General features: G+C 39.9%; 1 protein-coding gene across 5 annotated transcripts in view; it reads right to left on the reverse strand.

Moving 5' to 3' along the window:
• The window catches only part of dtx3lb.2 (deltex E3 ubiquitin ligase 3L b, tandem duplicate 2), a 30528-nt gene extending 14587 nt beyond the window's left edge, over nucleotides 1-15941 (reverse strand). The window contains exons 1-10 of one of the 5 annotated variants that reach the window (XM_067388719.1): nucleotides 15812-15941; nucleotides 15133-15210; nucleotides 14593-14661; nucleotides 13602-13673; nucleotides 13364-13444; nucleotides 11855-11908; nucleotides 10712-10816; nucleotides 10174-10251; nucleotides 7397-7564; nucleotides 6115-6343 (exon numbers count right to left, since the gene is read on the reverse strand). In XM_067388719.1, coding sequence (XP_067244820.1) covers nucleotides 6115-6343; nucleotides 7397-7564; nucleotides 10174-10251; nucleotides 10712-10816; nucleotides 11855-11908; nucleotides 13364-13444; nucleotides 13602-13673; nucleotides 14593-14661; nucleotides 15133-15183 — 907 coding nt within the window. In that variant the 5' untranslated portion in view covers nucleotides 15184-15210; nucleotides 15812-15941. Of the gene's footprint in view, nucleotides 1-6114; nucleotides 6344-7396; nucleotides 7565-10173; nucleotides 10252-10711; nucleotides 10817-11854; nucleotides 11909-13363; nucleotides 13445-13601; nucleotides 13674-14592; nucleotides 14662-15132; nucleotides 15228-15811 lie in introns of all 5 variants that reach the window. The other 4 variants (XM_067388720.1, XM_067388721.1, XM_067388722.1 and 1 more) reach the window with 4 other exon arrangements.
• Nucleotides 15942-18408: the final 2467 nt, after the last annotated feature.

Genomic DNA, 18408 nt, shown 5'->3' on the forward strand with positions numbered 1-18408 from the left:
CTCCGGGCCACCAAGGAGACGGCCAAATCCATCGGCCGCTCTATGGCAGCCCTGGTGGCCACGGAGAGGCATCTCTGGCTCAACCTCTCAGACATCAAGGAGAGAGATAAAAATGTTCTCATGGACGCGCCGCTGTCTCCTGATGGCCTGTTCGGCGACGCAGTGTCAACTGTCGTCGACAGGTTTCAGGAGACACGAAAGCAGACAGCGGCATTTTCTAAAATTATTCCCCGCCGCTCTCATCCCCCGAGGCTGCTGGGCGGGAGCAGCCTCGGCCGACAGCCAGCTCCTCAGCACACAGGGTGCAACAAAGAGCCAGTGTCGCCTCCCGCGCTCCCCCACAAAGATTTGGGGGGCCGGGGCGGGTGGCACAGGCGAAGCCTTCCGGAGGTAGGACGGATCTGAGGACCGTCATTATCTCCCGGAAGGCTTCAAAGAAGAGGTCCTGACCTTTATAGTGCAGGATCTCTCGAGGGCAGCCCCCTCCGGGGGGATTCGGATATCGGGTCCCTCCCGGTGCCCTCAGGGGACCGTCCTGTCAACCCTGCCACCCAGCGTGCGTCAGGGCACAGCGGTCTCCGCCGATCCTCCGAGGAGGGTTGGCCAGCACGTGATTCGCCTGTCTGCCGGTGCGCCGCGTCAGATGGACGAGCCAAGTGCTCAAAAACACCAGAGACCAGTCTCGAGAGACTGGTTCCCTTAGTAGAATATTTGGAAGAGTGGAAAAATCTCCCGAATGTTTCGAAGTGGGTGCTGCTCATGGTAGAACAGGGCTACAGAATTCAGTTCGGTTCACGACCGCCCAAGTTCAATGGGGTGCTTCCTACGGTGGTAACCCCAGAGCAGTCTCTGGTGATGGAGCAAGAAGTAACGACGCTTTTGCAAAAAGGGGCTATAGAAAGGGTTTCCCCTCCCAGCAAAATGTCGGGCTTTTACAGCCGCTACTTCATTGTTCCGAAGAAGGATGGAGGGTTGCGTCCGATCATAGATTTACGTGTGTTAAATCGATCAGTAAGGAAGTTGAAGTTCAAAATGCTTACACTCAGACAGATCATCCCTCAGATCAGGTCCGAGGACTGGTTTGTAGCGATAGATCTGAAAGACGCATACTTTCATGTATCCATCCATCCTTCACACAGGAAGTTCCTCAGGTTTGCTTTCGGGGGCGAAGCTTACCAATACAGGGTTCTTCCGTTCGGCCTATCCCTCTCACCCCGCACGTTCACGAAGTGCGTGGATGCAGCGCTGGCTCCGCTGAGACTCCAGGGCATCCGCGTGCTGAACTATATCGACGATTGGTTGATACTAGCTCAAACAGAACAATTGGCAGTTCAACATCGAGATGTTGTTCTGTCGCACATAAAAAGGCTTGGGCTGAGGCTCAACGCCAAAAAGAGTGTGCTGGTCCCAAGTCAGGTTGCAAACTATTTAGGTGTAATCTGGGATTCCACCACGATGCAGGCGCAGTTGTCCCCTGCTCGTGTGAGTTCCATTCTCGGGGCCGTGAAAGGGGTGAAATTAGGCCAGTCACTCACTGTAAAACAGTGTCAGAGACTGTTGGGTCTGATGGCAGCTGCGTCCAACGTCATTACTTTTGGCCTCCTGCACATGAGACCCTTACAGTGGTGGCTCAGGACCAAGGGGTTTTCCCCGAGGGGAAATCCTTTTCGCATGATCAAAGTCACGCGGCGATGCCTTCGTGCTCTGGTCATGTGGAAGAAGCCTTGGTTCCTAACCCAGGGACCCGTGCTGGGGACTTCTGGTCGTCGTGTAATGCTTACGACAGATGCTTCCCTCACGGGCTGGGGGGCGATCATGAGTGGTCGCTCGGCTCAGGGTCTTTGGGAGGACCATCAGCTCTCCTGGCACATAAATCGGCTGGAGATGATGGCGGTGCTTCTTGCACTGAAACACTTCCTCCCCGACCTGAGAGACCATCATGTGCTGGTCCGAACGGACAACACTACGGTGGTCTCGTATATCAACCATCAGGGGGTTTGCGGTCTCGCCCATTATCAAAGTTGGCCAGTCGCATCCTCCTCTGGTCCCAGGGAAAGCTCCTCTCGCTGAGAGCAGCCTACATCCCCGGGCGGTTGAATGTGGGAGCGGACGCCCTGTCGAGGCAGGGCGCGAGATCGGGGGAATGGAAACTCCACACCGAGGTGGTGGAGTTAATATGGAAAACTTTCGGTCGAGCTCAAGTCGATCTTTTTGCCACAGAGGAGTCAGCTCAGTGTCCTCTGTGGTACTCACTTCAACACCCAGCACCTCTAGGGCTGGATGCCATGCTACAGACGTGGCCGAGGCTACGTCTGTATGCATTTCCCCCAGTCTCAATGCTCCCGGGAGTTCTGGAAAAGGTTCGCCAGGAGAAGGTCGACCTAATATTGGTGGCCCCTTACTGGCCGACCAGAATATGGTTTTCGGACATAATGTCTCTTCTGCACGGCTCTCCCTTAGAGCTTCCCCTCAGGCAGGATCTCCTGTCTCAAGTGGGCGGCACGATTCTCCATCCCCGCCCAGAAATGTGGAAACTGTGGGCCTGGCCCCTGAGGGGGCAAGGCTCATAGGATCTGGTCTCCCAACTGAGGTTGTGGAGACCATCCTTCATTCCAGAGCTCCCTCCACGAGGAAGTTGTACTTATACAAATGGAAATTGTTCTCTGTGTGGTGTGAACAACATAATTTGGACCCGGTCCATTCTTCAGTCTCAGACGTGCTTCGGTTCCTTCAGGAAAAGTTCTCGGAAGGTTTAACCCCTTCCACGCTGAAAGTATATGTGGCCGCTATTTCGGCTCATCATATTCCTGTAGGGGGCTCCTCGCTGGGTCGAGACCCTCTAGTAGTACGCTTCCTCCGTGGTGCACTCAGGTTGAGGCCTGTGGTGCGCACAAAGACCCTGACCTGGGACCTCACTATTGTGCTCCAAGGGCTGGCTGAGGCTCCCTTCGAGCCAATAGAGGAGGTGTCAGACAAATTCCTGACACTTAAAACCATCTTTCTCTTGGCCGTCTCTTCTTTGAAGAGAATTGGTGATTTACAAGCGCTGTCAATAGCTCCATCTTGTCTTGAGTTTGCGCCTGGTATGGTGAAAGCCTTTTTGCATACCAGGCCGGGCTATGTTCCAAAGGTTCCGACGAGGGTCCCAGGCCCCATTGTACTTGAGGCTTTCTGCCCGCCTCCTTTTGCAAACTTGGATCAGGAAAGGAAGAATCTGCTTTGCCCTGTAAGAGCATTAGATGCGTATGTCCACAGAGCTGCCCTGTGGAGAAAAACAGAACAATTGTTTGTGTGTTATGGGTCCCCTAAGAAGGGGGGCCCAGCATCTAAACAGCGGATGAGCAAGTGGGTGGTCGAGGCCATCTCACTTGCATATGAGACGGTGGGGCGCCCGTGTCCTTTGATGGTGCGGGCTCACTCCACGAGAGGTATGGCCGCGTCCAGAGCTCTTCTATCTGGTGTCTCTATGGACGACATTTGTGGTGCGGCTGGATGGTCATCCCAGCACACCTTTATCAGATTTTACAATCTTCACCTTAATATCACTCCGGGGGCCAGGGTGCTACAAGATAGCAGCCAGACACTTGGAGAGACGGCGTAGTTGGGATTGCGTTCCCATCACGTCATCCGACGTAGCGTCGATAGTTCCCACGAAAGGGAACGTCTCGGGTTACGAGTGTAACCCTTGTTCCCTGAGTAAGGGAACGAGACGCTACGTCACGTGGCCGTATCTCCTGCATACCTGGTGCGCTTGCTTCAGACAACCTACAGAAGCTGGCGTGCTTTGTGTTCAGGTGTGCTTTATAGCTTCCTGATCCGTGACGTCACCCGCCTCTGACGTCGCGTCTTTTCATTGGTTGGATACAGAGGTGCTTCACGAACACAAAAATACAGAGGGTTCCCATCACGTCATCCGACGTAGCGTCTCGTTCCCTTACTCAGGGAACAAGGGTTACACTCGTAACCCGAGACGTTTTCAAGCATCTTGTGCATATTTGAACCCTTTCCAGCAGTGACTGAATGATTTTGAGATTCATCTTTTCACACTGAGGACAACTGAGGGACTCTAACTCAACTATTAAAAAAGGTTTAAAAAACATTCACTGATGCTCCAGAAGGAAACACGATGCATTAAGAGCCGAGGGGTGAAAACTTTTGAATTCAAATATCAAGGTAAATTGTACTTAATTTTTCTGCCGGGAAACGCAAGTATCTTCTGTAGCTTCAGAAGGGCAGTACTAAATGAAAAACAATGATATTTAAACAAAATAAGAAAAATTGTGACATCTTCATCCTGTTCAAAAGTTTTCACCCCCAGACTTTTAATGCATCGTGTTTCCTTCTGGAGCTTCAGTGAATGTTTGAACCTTTTTTAATAGTTGAGTTTGAGTCCCTCAGTTGTCCTCAGTGTGATAAAATGGATGTGAAAATCATACAGTCACTGCTGGAAAGGGTTCAAATATGCAAAAAATGCTTGAAAACTGAAGAATCTGCAGGAGCTGGAGGATTTTTCTGAAGAACAGAGCTCAGTTTAACTGCTCAGAACAAACAAGAGACTCATGAACAACCATCACAAAACACAAAAACAGTCGTGGATCATCTGGGAACCACACACAGTATTGAGAATCAATGCTTCACATTAGGGCTGTAATGATTTATCACAGTACGATATTTCGCAATGCAAAAATGTTACGATATGCATCGTAGAGTGATGGCGATGCTTTTACGATATGATGGCAGTCTAATCTTATTGGTTGAGCTGCCAACGTGACCTACTCTACAACATGGAGGTGGGAGTGAGAGAAGCCGGTTGTCACCGCATATAAATGGTGTGTCTCAATCAGCTCTCTAGTTCAGCAAGTGTTTCGGGCACACATTGAATCTTGCAAGCAGGTTTAAACGTTTCTCATGTCAGTCTCTTGCATGGTCGCCTGAGAAAAGTCGTGGCTTTCCTTTACCGCAGTGCCACAGCAACAGCTGTGCTCACAGAAAAGCAAAAGAAGCTTGCGATGCTTTGCTTTAAAAAGTTCTGCGGGGCCGTTTACATATTGCGTCTTTTCCGTGTGCAAGTCGGTTATTTCAAATGTAGCTCATAATGGGATCTACGCGGTCGCGACGCGCATGTGGTGTGTTTTCCAGGCGCATTGAGATGAACAAATTCTCAACTTTTCAGAATGCCGCAAGCGCACCACAGGCCATGTGACAAGAATTTTCTGTAACAAAACATCAAAAGCTCAGCTGATCATAGCTGTACAGGGAGGTTTTTATATCTCATCTCCATAAATATATCTCGTAGTAAAGCTAATGCAAGGGTTAGAAATCATTTATCCTTTGCAGAAACTTCCTGATCCTCTTGGAGAGCTCAGTTCATGGTTGCATAGCAATGACCGATGCCACGGGAGCACAAGCGCTTTAGAAAGAAGGAGAAGCGATGCGGCCGCGCCTTCCACGCGTTTTTAGACGCGATATGTGAACAGCCCCTATTTATAAGTTCATGTTAAATTTAACATTCTTTTTCAGTGACAGACCGACCTATTCAGCTGTTAATTTGAATGCAGAAGGTTTTTATTAAACCTTGAAATGTGATCTTGTATGTTCAACAAGGAAAATTAATGAAATTTGTTAATGTTTTTTGAATAAATCTTGTTTGAATATCAGTTTCATTTTGTTCAAAATATCGAGATACGTACCGTATCGTGACCTGTGCGTATTGTTACACCCCTAGTTCACATACTTATGAATGGGGTTATTTTAATAAATTCAGCTATTGTTTTTTCTTGTGAACTAAACGCAAAAACTTTTATGTAAAATATCTTACTCAGGACAGTACTAAACAAAAAATAACATGCATTTTTTATTATCCCTCTTATTTTATTAAAATAATTCTCATTTTCACAGATTCTGCAAGGGGTTCACATACTTTTTCATGCCACTGTACATTGGGGATGGCATGAGGTTAGGTAAATTTCAAGAGAATGTTCATATTTGGGTGAACTATCCCTTTAAAACAGCAAAATATTAAATATATTTTAGTTAATTCAGATAATACTGTAGCATCCACAAGATTTAATAGGAAAATGTATTAAAGTGAATTATCATAAATCATCATATCACCTGTTGATGGAGTTATCTGCACCACTGCACAGGACTGATCATCCATGAGATCAAGACTGTGGACAGATGCTTTTCCTTCCAGTCTGAGCAACCAGCTCTGAAGGGCTTTCTGTAATGTTGCTTTCCATCTGTCTGAAAATGGTTCTCTCCAGTCCACTTTGATTATGAATTTGGCAATATCCAGTGGTGCTGAAGGTTGTGGACTTTCAACACCAGATGCATCAGAGTCCTGTTATAGGGAAAATAATTATAAAAGCAGAATCACATGTCAGAATTTCTATGTGAAAAAAACTTTAATATCCGCATAGTTTATAGATTTTTCTAAGTAGAAAAGTAGCAATTGTAGACCATAAACTACAGTAGAGTGACGAATCGATTATTCACCATGGAAACAGATGCTAAGAAAAAGCGTGCCATTCTACTGCCTTCTTTTGTTTAATGCAGATCATGCATCATGTTTCCAATTTTTTAATTTAATACAGTTATATACACATATCATATCCTATATATATATATATATATATATATATATATATATATATATATATATATATATATATATATATATGTTTTTTCTTTGTACAGATGTTATTAAAAAGATCCCTGTTTACACAGATCCTTGAAAATGACTAAAAACGCTGTATTATGCAATCAAAGCCAGTAGTTGGCGATATGACTTTGTAATGAAAGACTAAGTGCTTGCGCACATATACGCATTCTTCTACAGAACACCAAACGAGCATGCCTATAGACTGAATATATAATATGTATGTGCATGCCGTCACTGTTTTACAGATCTGCGTTTTTGTAGTTTACACAGAGATCATAACGGTATTGTTTTCAAAAACGTGCACTTTGAAACCCATTTTCAAAAATTTGCATTTTCAGGCCCCCAAAATCCCATTGTCATGTAAATGAAAGGCCAAAACACATAAAAAGTTTTCCATTTTTAGTTGTGCCCCTGCGTCCTATGTGCCCCTTACATAAGGGAGGCTAATCAACAGAAACTGAAACAGGTGCATAACAATCACTAACCGAGGAAACTAACTAATGGCGGGAAAATGAGAAAAAAGGAAACAGGTACAGGAAATGAAAGCTTTTAGCATAGGTTCTACCAGGAAGACTTTAATGCCACATCATTCATTCATAATAATAAGGGAGTGTTATCATAAGGGGGTATTCAAGACAGTATCATATAAAAGTGACATAAACTTATTGATATTCTGGTTGGATTATGATCTTCAGTAAATTTATAGCTCAAGCTCTACTCTTTAGTCAATACCTCTTCTGACTGTGAGTTTTGTCGTCCTTTTGGGAGGTTTTGAGGCATCGTGTCATTCAGAGGTGGCTTTGAGTTTGATTTGTGTGCTCGATCCTTTGTGAAGTCTAGATGCTTGTCATCCTGATGTGATCTAGAGCCATGACCTTCAGTGCCTCCTACATGCGAGTCCTAACATTTGGAAAATACACCATCTTGAAACACCATTTAAACCAATTTTAATTACACATTTTAAATGAAAAAAAAAAAAACTTTATTTATAGTTAAAGTTTATATATTTCAAAGCTACAGAGCCCCGCACATGACATGCAGGGAAAAAAGTAAATCCTTCTCACAATTTACTCATTCATTCTCTTGATATACTAAATTGTGCACATGCTTTATAAATCGAGGGACTGACTTAGTAAAGCGTTCCATTTAAACACATTGCAAGGGTTCTGCCAGTAGTGGGCACTCTTGCAATGATGCACATCTGAGTCAACGAGACTGAGGGAAGTTAGCGAGGGAAGGTCATAAAAGGTTGGCCTTATGCTACCTTCATGTGCAAGGGCATAGAATGCACTTTTTGCATGACCTGTCATTTTATTCTTAAATATAATGAGGCGATCTAAACATTATGGAGCGCTCACTCTCGTGTAAAAATGTTTCATTCATACTGGAAGCCAGAGGGCGCTCTCTTGCAGAATTTCCAAAACGGTTTCGTAGAAGTAATTCAGTTATTCGCTGTAGCGTCAGCTGTTTGTAGTACATAAACCAATCATAAAATTTTCATAAAAATATAGGGTAAAATATTAGATATTGGTTATTGTTCAGCAGTGTATTTGATTTCTTATTAAAAGCAAATTGATTTCAAATTAAAAGAGATGAGATTTAAAAAAAAATCTATCAATTAGACAAAGGTCAGATGAAAACTAGTATTACACCCGACATTTCTAAAATAATTCTAATAACGCAATTCATTTTATTTACACTAACCCTACCCCTAAACCTACCCATCACAGAAAACTTTCTGCATTTTCAAAAAAACATAATTTAGTATGTTTATTAATCCATTTCCCCCATGAGGACTGCTGGCTGGTCCCCACACTCTAATATAAACCTGTACATATACAGGAGCTGGTCATATAATTAGAATATCATCAAAAAGTTGATTTATTTCACTAATTCCATTCAAAAAGTGAAACTTGTATATTATATTCATTCATTTCACACAGACTGATATATTTCAAATGTTTATTTCTTTTAATTTTGATTATTATAACTGACAACTAAAGAAAATACCAAATTCAGTATCTCAATTAGAATATTGTGAAAAGGTTCAATATTGAAGACACCTGGTGCCACACTCTAATCAGCTAATTAACTCAAAACACCTGCAAAGGCCTTTAAATTGTCTCTCAGTCTAGTTCTGTAGGCTACACAATCATGGGGAAGACTGCTGACAGTTGTCCAAAAGACGACCATCGACAGGGCAAGACACAAAAGGTCATTGCAAAAGAGGCTGGCTGTTCACAGAGCTCTGTGTCCAAGCACATTAATAGAGAGGCGAAGGGAAGGAAAAGGTGTGGTAGAAAAAAATGTACAAGCAATAGGGATAACTGCACCCTGGAGAGGATTGTGAAACAAAACCCATTCAAAAATGTGGGGGAGATTCACAAAGAGTGGACTGCAGCTGGAGTCAGAGCTTCAAGAACCACTACGCACAGACGTATGCAAGACATGGGTTTCAGCTGTCGCATTCCTTGTGTCAAGCCACTCTTGAACAACAGACAGCGTCAGAAGCGGCTAAAGACAAAAAGGACTGGACTGCTGCTGAGTGGTCCAAAGTTATGTTCTCTGATGAAAGTAAATTTAGCATTTCCTTTGGAAATCAGGGTCCCAGAGTCTGGAGGAAGAGAGGAGAGGCACACAATCCACGTTGCTTGAGGTCCAGTGTAAAGTTTCCACAGTCAGTGATGGTTTGGGGTGCCATGTCATCTGCTGGTGTTGGTCCACTGTGTTTTCGGAGGTCCAAGGTCAACGCAGCCGTACACCAGGAAGTTTTAGAGCACTTCATGCTTCCTGCTGCTGACCAACTTTATGGAGATGCAGATTTCATTTTCCAACAGGACTTGGCACCTGCACACAGTGCCAAAGCTACCAGTTCCTGGTTTAAGGACCATGGTATCCCTGTTCTTAATTGGCCAGCAAACTCGCCTGACCTTAACCCCATAGAAAATCTAAGTATTGAGTGCTGTACATGCTCATACTTTTCATGTTCATACTTTTCAGTTGGCCAAGATTTCTAAAAATCCTTTCTTTGTATTGGTCTTAAGTAATATTCTAATTTTCTGATATACTGAATTTGGGATTTTCCTTAGTTGTCAGTTATAATCATCATCAAAATTAAAAGAAATAAACATTTGAAATATATCAGTCTGTGTGTAATGAATGAATATAATATACAAGTTTCGCGTTTTGAATGGAATTAGTGAAATAAATCAACTTTTTGATGCTATTCTAATTATATGACCAGCACCTGTATCTGACAGTCTCACACTATACAGTTTAGTGTCACCAGTTCACCTGTTCTACTTGTCTTTGGATTATGGGGGGAACAGGATGATCCCGAATGAAACACAATAAATAGGTGAACTATGAAACATATGGAGAACATGTAAACTCCACACAGAAAGTGACATAAATATAAAATTGATATCCTGGTAGGATTATGATCCTCAGTAAATCTATAGCTCAAGCTCTTTAGTCAGCACCTTCTCAGGCAGTGAGTATTGCCGTACCATTGAGAAGCGTCGGCGCATTGTGTCCTCCTGAGTTGATCTAGAGTATTGACCTGTAGCGCCTCCTGTAAGTGAGTCCTAACATTCAGAAAAAAAAAAAACATTTTTTATAAGACACCTTTTAAAATATAATTTTAATTATACATTTAAATGAAAAACACAACTTGTATAGTTTGTATATATGTTTTACTTTTGTTTGTTTCAAAGAATCTGTTTTCTATTAATTAACCAATTAATTAATTAATTTCTTATTTCTTCTTATTATTAGGCCTGATCATTCAAAATGCTTTCAGTGGCCCATGACACTAACAACAAAGTTTAACTGTCATGTGTGAGCAGGGAAGAGTACAGATGAGGATCACTAGGGATAAAAGATGAGGATCATAAAGAAGAATCAAACTAGAAATAGGTGAACTATGAAACACATGGAGAACATGTAGACTCCACACAGAAAGTGACATAAATATAAAATTGATATCCTGGTAGGATTATGATCCTCAGTAAATCTATAGCTCAAGCTCTAGTCTTTAGTCAGCACCTCATCAGGCAGTGAGTAATGCCGTTCCTTTGAGAAGCGTCGGTGCATTGTGTCATCCTGAGTTGATCTAGAGTATTGACCTGTAGCGCCTCCTGTATGTGAGGCCTAACATTCAGAAAAAAACTTGAAACACATTATTTTAATTATACAGTTTAAAGGAACACTCCACTTTTTTTGAAAATAGGCTCATTTTCCAACTCCCCTAGAGTTAAACAGTTACCGTTTTCGAATCCATTCAGCCGATCTCCGGTTCTGGCGGTACCACTTTTAGCATAGCTTAGCATAGTTCATTGAATCTGATTAGACCATTAGCATCGCGCTTAAAAATGACCAAAGAGTTTTGATATTTTTCCTATTTAAAACTTGACTCTTCTGTAGTTACATTGTGTACTAAGACTGACGGAAAATGAAAAGTTGCGATTTTCTAGGCCTATATGGCTAGGAACTATACTCTCATTCTGGCGTAATAATCAAGGAACTTTGCTGCCGTTCCATGGCTGCAGCAGTGCAATGATATTACGCAGCGTCTCTCACAAACGTCTCCATGGTTGCAAGGCACGTTCCCTATGCAAGCAGGGGCTCACGGGCGCTGCGTAATATCATTGCACTGCTGCAGCCATGGAACGGCAGCAAAGTTGCTTGATTATTACGTCAGAATGAGAATATAGTTCCTAGCCATATCAGCCTAGAAAATCACAACTTTTTTTAACTACAGAAGAGTCAAGTATTAAATAGGAAAAATATCAAAACTCTTTTGGTCATTTTAAAGCGCGATGCTAACGGTCTAATCAGATTCAATGAACTATGCTAAGCTATGCTAAAAGTGGTACCGCCAGAACCGGAGATCGGCTGAATGGATTCGAAAACGGTAAAACCCAATTGTTTAACTCTCAAAAATTGCAGGCGTCAGGCTAAACTGGGTTACCACAATCACCAGTTATTAGGGCCATAATGAAGAGATTTTAAGTAGATGAATATGTTTTGAGATGTGTTTAAAGGCTGTCGTGTGTTTTGCACTTCAAAATAAACAATTTTTTCCATCAATCAATTGGAAAAAAAAGAATCTAAAACAAGAATGTAGAATAAAGTATAAACTCTATATTTTAGTAAAATATGGAGTGTATATTTCGGTCTGGTACTCACTTGACCAGTATAAACCTGCTTTTGCTCATCATCTCTGTTTGATGAAAGTGTGAACTGTTGAATTAAGAAAGTTCAATACAGTTAATCATTTCTTGCTATAAGTACAAGCAAATAAAAAAAAAGATGAGAAGCCTGCAGAATTACACAGATAATGTGCATATATATTGTAAAATAAATAAAATTCAGTCTTATTTGGTCACTCCCACTAGTAATTGACAACCGTGAATGACACTGAAGCTAGTGATGGGTGCTTTCGAAACGCTGCTTTATGGAGCTTTGTGAATCTTTTTGATCTAGTGATTCGGAGCATGTATCAAACTGCCAAAGTTACATGATTTCAGTAAGCAGGCTTCTGTAAGTTATAAAATGTTCTGAAATTTCAATGGTTCACCATTAGGGGGCGATCTCAGTCAACCCATGAACTAGTCTATAGGTTTTTTAACTGATCTCTGATCAGTTTTATACATTTGTAGACGTTTGCAATGACACATTCGTATAATAAAAAGGGAAAACGAAAAACAAGCCCTACAAATTAATAAAGAACACTTATTATACAGACACTTCATATTTAATGGTATAAGATGATTTGTAATTTGATTTGACTTTAAAGAATACATTTGCAATTGCTTTGTAAAAGGTGCTTTTATGCATGTTTGGATTGAGTTTCATTTTTGACCAGCAGGTGCTGCCAGAAAGTAGTGTTTTGAGTGTTTTTCAATTGATGGTTCAATTGATTTAGAGTTTCAAAAAGCTTTGTTTCTCCCATCACTAACAGAAGCCAATTCATGTTAGTTTTCATGGACTTTCTAGTTTGCTTTCCTTGTTTCCTGTGTTTTTGTTCTTGTTGCCTTGTTTCCCTATGTTTCCTGCTACTCATTTGCTACCATAGTAACTGATTATGTTCACCTGCCCTTATTTCATAAGTTTTTATTGTTTCTGGTTGTTGCCTTTGACAAGTATTGTCTTTGCTGTTGTGAAGCTGTGTTACAGTCTCTCCAGTGTATGTTTTGAAGTACCTGCAGTGTTGACAACTTTGCAACGTTTTCCTTTTTTCCAAAAAAGTGACTAGCGACAATATACATTTTCCAGTTCTAATTCTTATTTTGGTCATACTTCCAAGACAACAATCTGTGATACCAAAGTACACTTCCAAAGTGAGTGACACACATTCTCCTCAAAACATTAGATTCATCCGCGCTGAGGAGTCGTGCTGATGCACAACCCACATAAATATGAGAATTCCACAAATAACTGCAATTGCAGGTTTCAAACTGAGATGGCGACAAAGAGGCAAAACTTACAGACTGCAGCTTTAAATAATATATGTGATTAAGTGATGTGTTGTAGGACAGACAATTAATGAAAGTATTTCTTAATGATTAGAGTCATAAATAACAGAAAGCAAAAGTGGATTAATCAACGAGCTCAACTGAATTCTAGCTCTGTCTCTGTGATGCAATTCATTAGTACCTACATGTCCTGAATGAGCAAATGTACAGCAGTGTCTACCTTATGATCATGTCCAGTTCTGAGAACGTCTTGTCCATTAAGGCTGGGAGGCTGTGCACTGATTACATTGTTAGTGGAAGCCTGAGAGAATGAGAATTTTCTCAGTTTGTGGGATTACAGTAAACTATAAGTAGGTCATTTTTCTTTTTAAGAATTTTTTCATGTATTTCATTTTACATTTACTAAGAAATGAGTTACAAGTAATAAACTGTAAATTTCAGTTGTGTCTTGTACTCACATGACCATAAGTAAGCTGACTGCTCTGCATGTTTGAAGTTTGCAGGCTTGTTGAATCATTCAATGATGAGGCCTGGTGAATTAAGAAGAATGTTCCATATTTTAAATTTGAATACAATCAATAATAACCATTGTAATCTATTCTCATTAAATTTCACAAACTAGCAAACATTCTCAGATATCATAATCATATTGTGATTTATTTAATGAGAGCAGCTGACCCAGGAAAGTGACCAAGAATGCCATTTTGAACCGACATGTTGAACAAGTCACTGCCACATATGGCAGATGTAGCCGTTATTTACATTGCTGTGTTGTACAGTTTATATGCTTTAAGAATTAAATGATCTATTTCTGATATTTATCTTGAGTCATGTTCTCATCCATTCAAAGGGCATCTTTACACTGCAGGGTTTGCCGTAAGTTATAAAAACAGCCATAAAATTATGTAGAAGAGAAAGAAGGCATATCTTAGTTTCCTAATATTTCATTCATTAATATAATTTATTCAGTATAGTTTAAAAATTTTTAATAAAATATGACAAGATTGTTCACTGTATAAATAATTTTTGGGTATAAATGTCACAGTTTACTTTATTTTGCTATCCTCACTTACATAAATGAAATATCTGAATTTTTTTTTTTTTTGACTATATATATATATACGTTAGGATCAGGAAAGCACACACTAAGTATATATTAGCACAGTTTGTTTGTTGTTTTCATTTTGGGATCTGATGCTTGACGTCAGACTTAACATCCAGAAAGCCTATTAGACTGCCTTAATTTTAAGACCTAATGCATTTTCTCCCACATTGTAAAACTGCACCGTTTACATATTGTGCACACACACAGTAATAGATAATAGACAACATCCACACACTACTTTATTGTATTGTATTCTACAATCCACGGTTCATCAAAGAATTAAAAAATCCCTCAATCCACACAGCAAAGAGACTATAATTGAACTGAATAGCGAGCAACATCACCTGTGAAGGGTCCGGTGTTTGTGGTACATCATCAGGGTTACTCACCTGCCCTGACAAACCTCGATCAGTCTATGACAATACAGAAGAATATTACATTAGAGCAATAATGAAAGAGAACCGTATAAATAAAGACCTATATTACAATATTAATGCACCACTTCTTAACTGTAAATAATTTTAAATGCTATATGTCCATGAATCTATGGATGATATTGTTTCATGCCTTTTGAATGTCTTTTACACTACTATTGTTTCTCCCTCACTCTTAAAAATAAAGATTCTAAAAGGGATTTTTGCAGTGATGCCACAAAATAACCACTGTTTTTCTTAACGAGAAGAACATTTTAATAATCTAATGAATCTTTTTCCACCATAAAGATGCTTTTGTGCAATCGAAAGGTTCATGGATGCAACCATCAATGTCAATAAAGAACCTTTATTTTTAAGAGTGCTGTTTGAAGAAAATAAATAACTGAAAATTACTTAATTGATAAATTAACATATGTGTGATTCATAAATGAATAATACTCTGTTACTCACTGATGGAGGGTCAACTTCCATTTGCATTTCATCTGACTGTCCCAGTGACATGATTGCGAGAGAATCTCCAAACAGCAACTGAAACCAAACTTTGGCTTTGATTAAATAATATTAATATATGACTGTAATTCACAAACAAACTGTAAATACTCCAAATACTTTTGCAAATTGTAGATCAAATGTATAAGACAGACCGGTAGTTTGAAATCTTAGTGAACACCAACAACAAGAGGAAACAAAATATGGCGAACAGCAGATAGTCTACCTTTAAAAAAGTGTAGGTGTTAAAATGAATCCAGCATTAAATGCTCAATTTGTCAGTATCGATTGTGTAGTTTTATATGTTGCCTTAAAGACTGAAGCGATTAAAGAGAAATGAGTTCACTTTCATTTTCTTTTCGTGTTCAAACACACACACACACACACACTTTTAAACATTTCGTTACAATTCGATAGGTCTTGAAGATGAATGTCCATCTTCACACATATCTGCTCACATTAAGCTTTTTATGCTTTAGTTTGCAGACGTCAGGGCTGTCGAAGTTCAAAATGACGGTAGTTATGGTTCTTATATTCACAGCGCAGTTCAGGGTTTCACGTACAGCATGTCGCTCGACAGTAACATCGACACATTAAAGAGCAAATAAAGCACAAATCTAACTTTTAATCTTGTACTTACCGAGAAGAGAGCTGTGAAGTGTGAGCTGTCGACCTCTGGACTGCACGACTCAACCCGACCGACTGGTTTTCCACTTCAGAGAACGAAAGCGAAAGTTATTGGAGGACATGAGGCAGCATATGACAACAATGTTTGTTTAAAAGACGATTTTTACAGATCTTGTATCTATGGCCTATATTAAACATCCACGTGCGTTTATTTACGTAACATATAAAAAACATAAGAACCATGAACACAAGTTATACTTGATGGGGTTATTATCATTTGAAGGATGCTGATATTTCAAAAACACCCAGTCCAAAGAAAAATAACCTGGAATTGATTCTGTTTGTTAAGACTTGATTGATGGTGAGGATCTGAGAATCATTTGTGACTATTTTTAGTCTTGAGTTTCAATAACTCTCTTCCTCATTCTCTTTAGCTGAGAAAATATCCAGAAGGTAAAACCAAATTAGCACAGCATCTCAATTCTGTGTGGATTACAACTCGGTTATAATGCATTCTTGCAACAACAATAATAATAAAAAAAATCTCCATACATACTGTACAAGTTTGATATTTACTTAAGTGTCATGTGACCTCTCAATTTCATTTCATTAGCCTACTATGTTATCAAAAATGTTAGGTTATTACACACTGCCCTCCAAAGGTTTGGAAACACCCCTGGCAAAGTGTGGCTTTGGACGATATCAGCATAAATCCTCATCATTTTTTGGTGCATTAAATACATTACAGCAACTTGTCATTATCATTGAAGACCAGCAATAATAATTTTCATTTTGATTACATAATAATGGCAATATATACATGTCAAAGTCAGACATCCTGTGATGCTGGTTACTGGTTTAAACTTGGCTCAGGTTTGTAAAAGATTTTTGGGTCAGCACACCTTAATAGCTTCAACAATTGATTGCCAATTAAGTTTAGAATACAATGAACCAATCAGAACCCAGTCAGATAGCTGCTAATGCTGGATAAGTTTTTTCTATGTATAACCTGTGTATGTAATAAAATATGTTTTCGTAGTTTGTGTTGTCCCTTATCAGTGCAAAATGATCACAAATTAAAAAGGATTCATGCCAATATTGTCCAAAACCCCACTATTCTAGAGCGTTTCCACACTTTTGGAGGGCAATGCATTTTTATAATTTAAATTTAGAGGTTCTTTTTCTTCTAAATGTATCAAATATAGTAATATGATAGTTAGTTGTTTAACTAGCTGATAGATTTGATGCTATTCATAAGTGTTTATCAACTACTAATACAAATACAAAATAGTGATCATTCTGACCAACTCTTCAGTTCATGAGCTCCCCCTATCGGTTAGACACGTGGACGACACCTAGCACTTAAAGGGACAGTCCACCTAAAAAGTCATTTTCTCACCCTCATGTTTTTCCAAACCTGAATGCATGTCTTTCATCTGCGGAACACAAACGATCATTGTCAAGAACGCTGATCTCCATTGTATGGAGAGAAAAAAACTATAGGATCTTTGGAAATTATGAAGAAGATAATGCTCTTTCACAGATCTGAAACCTGCTCTAAATCATGTATCAAAATAAAGCAATATGAGTGGAATCAGAGTAATTAAGTAAAATCAGTCCTGCTGTTGCTTTTAATAACCTTTAGAATGGAGTTATTTACATACAATGCATGATAAGACACACAAGACTCGCACACAAATATATCATAAAAATCCTCCCAATGTTTGTCAAATATATTTTGTTGGACTGTAATATACTCCTTTGAGAAACTCCTTTCTATTTTAATTTCTTATAACTAGTAGTTTGGGTCTGAATAAGCTAATTTAACAGTAAAATTGCATGATTAAAACATTAATCATGGTGGCAAAAGTCACTTCACAAGCTGACCTAGAGCACTCACTGCAGGAGAAGATACAGCTGCGTGAAATTAAAGAGGTGATGGACCTTCCTTTGGTTTTACACTGAAAACAGACGCACCAGACTCCTGAGTACAGAAGAACTGAACAGAGCTGCTGAGAACATTGATCTTTGGACTGTTAAACTGCTGTTATCATAAAGCCATGATGTAACGCCCCAGCAATAACAGATACAAACAAACAAACAAAAAACACAGTTTACAGGCGGTAGACAATTAAGATCACAGTTACAATAACTTAAAAGGATAGTTCACCCAAAAATGAAAATTATCAACCATTTTACCCACAAGCCATCCTAGGTGTCCATGACTGTCTTCTTTCAGACAAACACAATCTGAGATATATAATTAAAAAATATCCTTGTTCTCCAAAGATTTATAATTGAAGCCCAAAATAAATGCATCCATCCATCATAAAAATAATCCATATGACTCCAGGGGGTTAATAAATGCATTCAAAATAAACTGAACTTGAGCATTCTGAAATAAAGCGATGTTTTTTTGTACGAAAAATATGCATATTCAAAGCTTTATAAAGTAATCCGACAAATAGCCGTACGCATCGATTTGTGGCAGAAGAGTGACCTCTGACCCGATGCATGACGCAATGCAGAGGATAGAGCAAAACAAACACCGCTCACGAATTAGAAGTGTAAAACAAGACGTTTTAAGAGAAATGTCGATTTTGATATAAG

Source organism: Chanodichthys erythropterus, chromosome 6 (genome assembly GCF_024489055.1).
Source record: "Chanodichthys erythropterus isolate Z2021 chromosome 6, ASM2448905v1, whole genome shotgun sequence".
Taxonomy (NCBI): Eukaryota; Metazoa; Chordata; class Actinopteri; order Cypriniformes; family Xenocyprididae; genus Chanodichthys; species Chanodichthys erythropterus.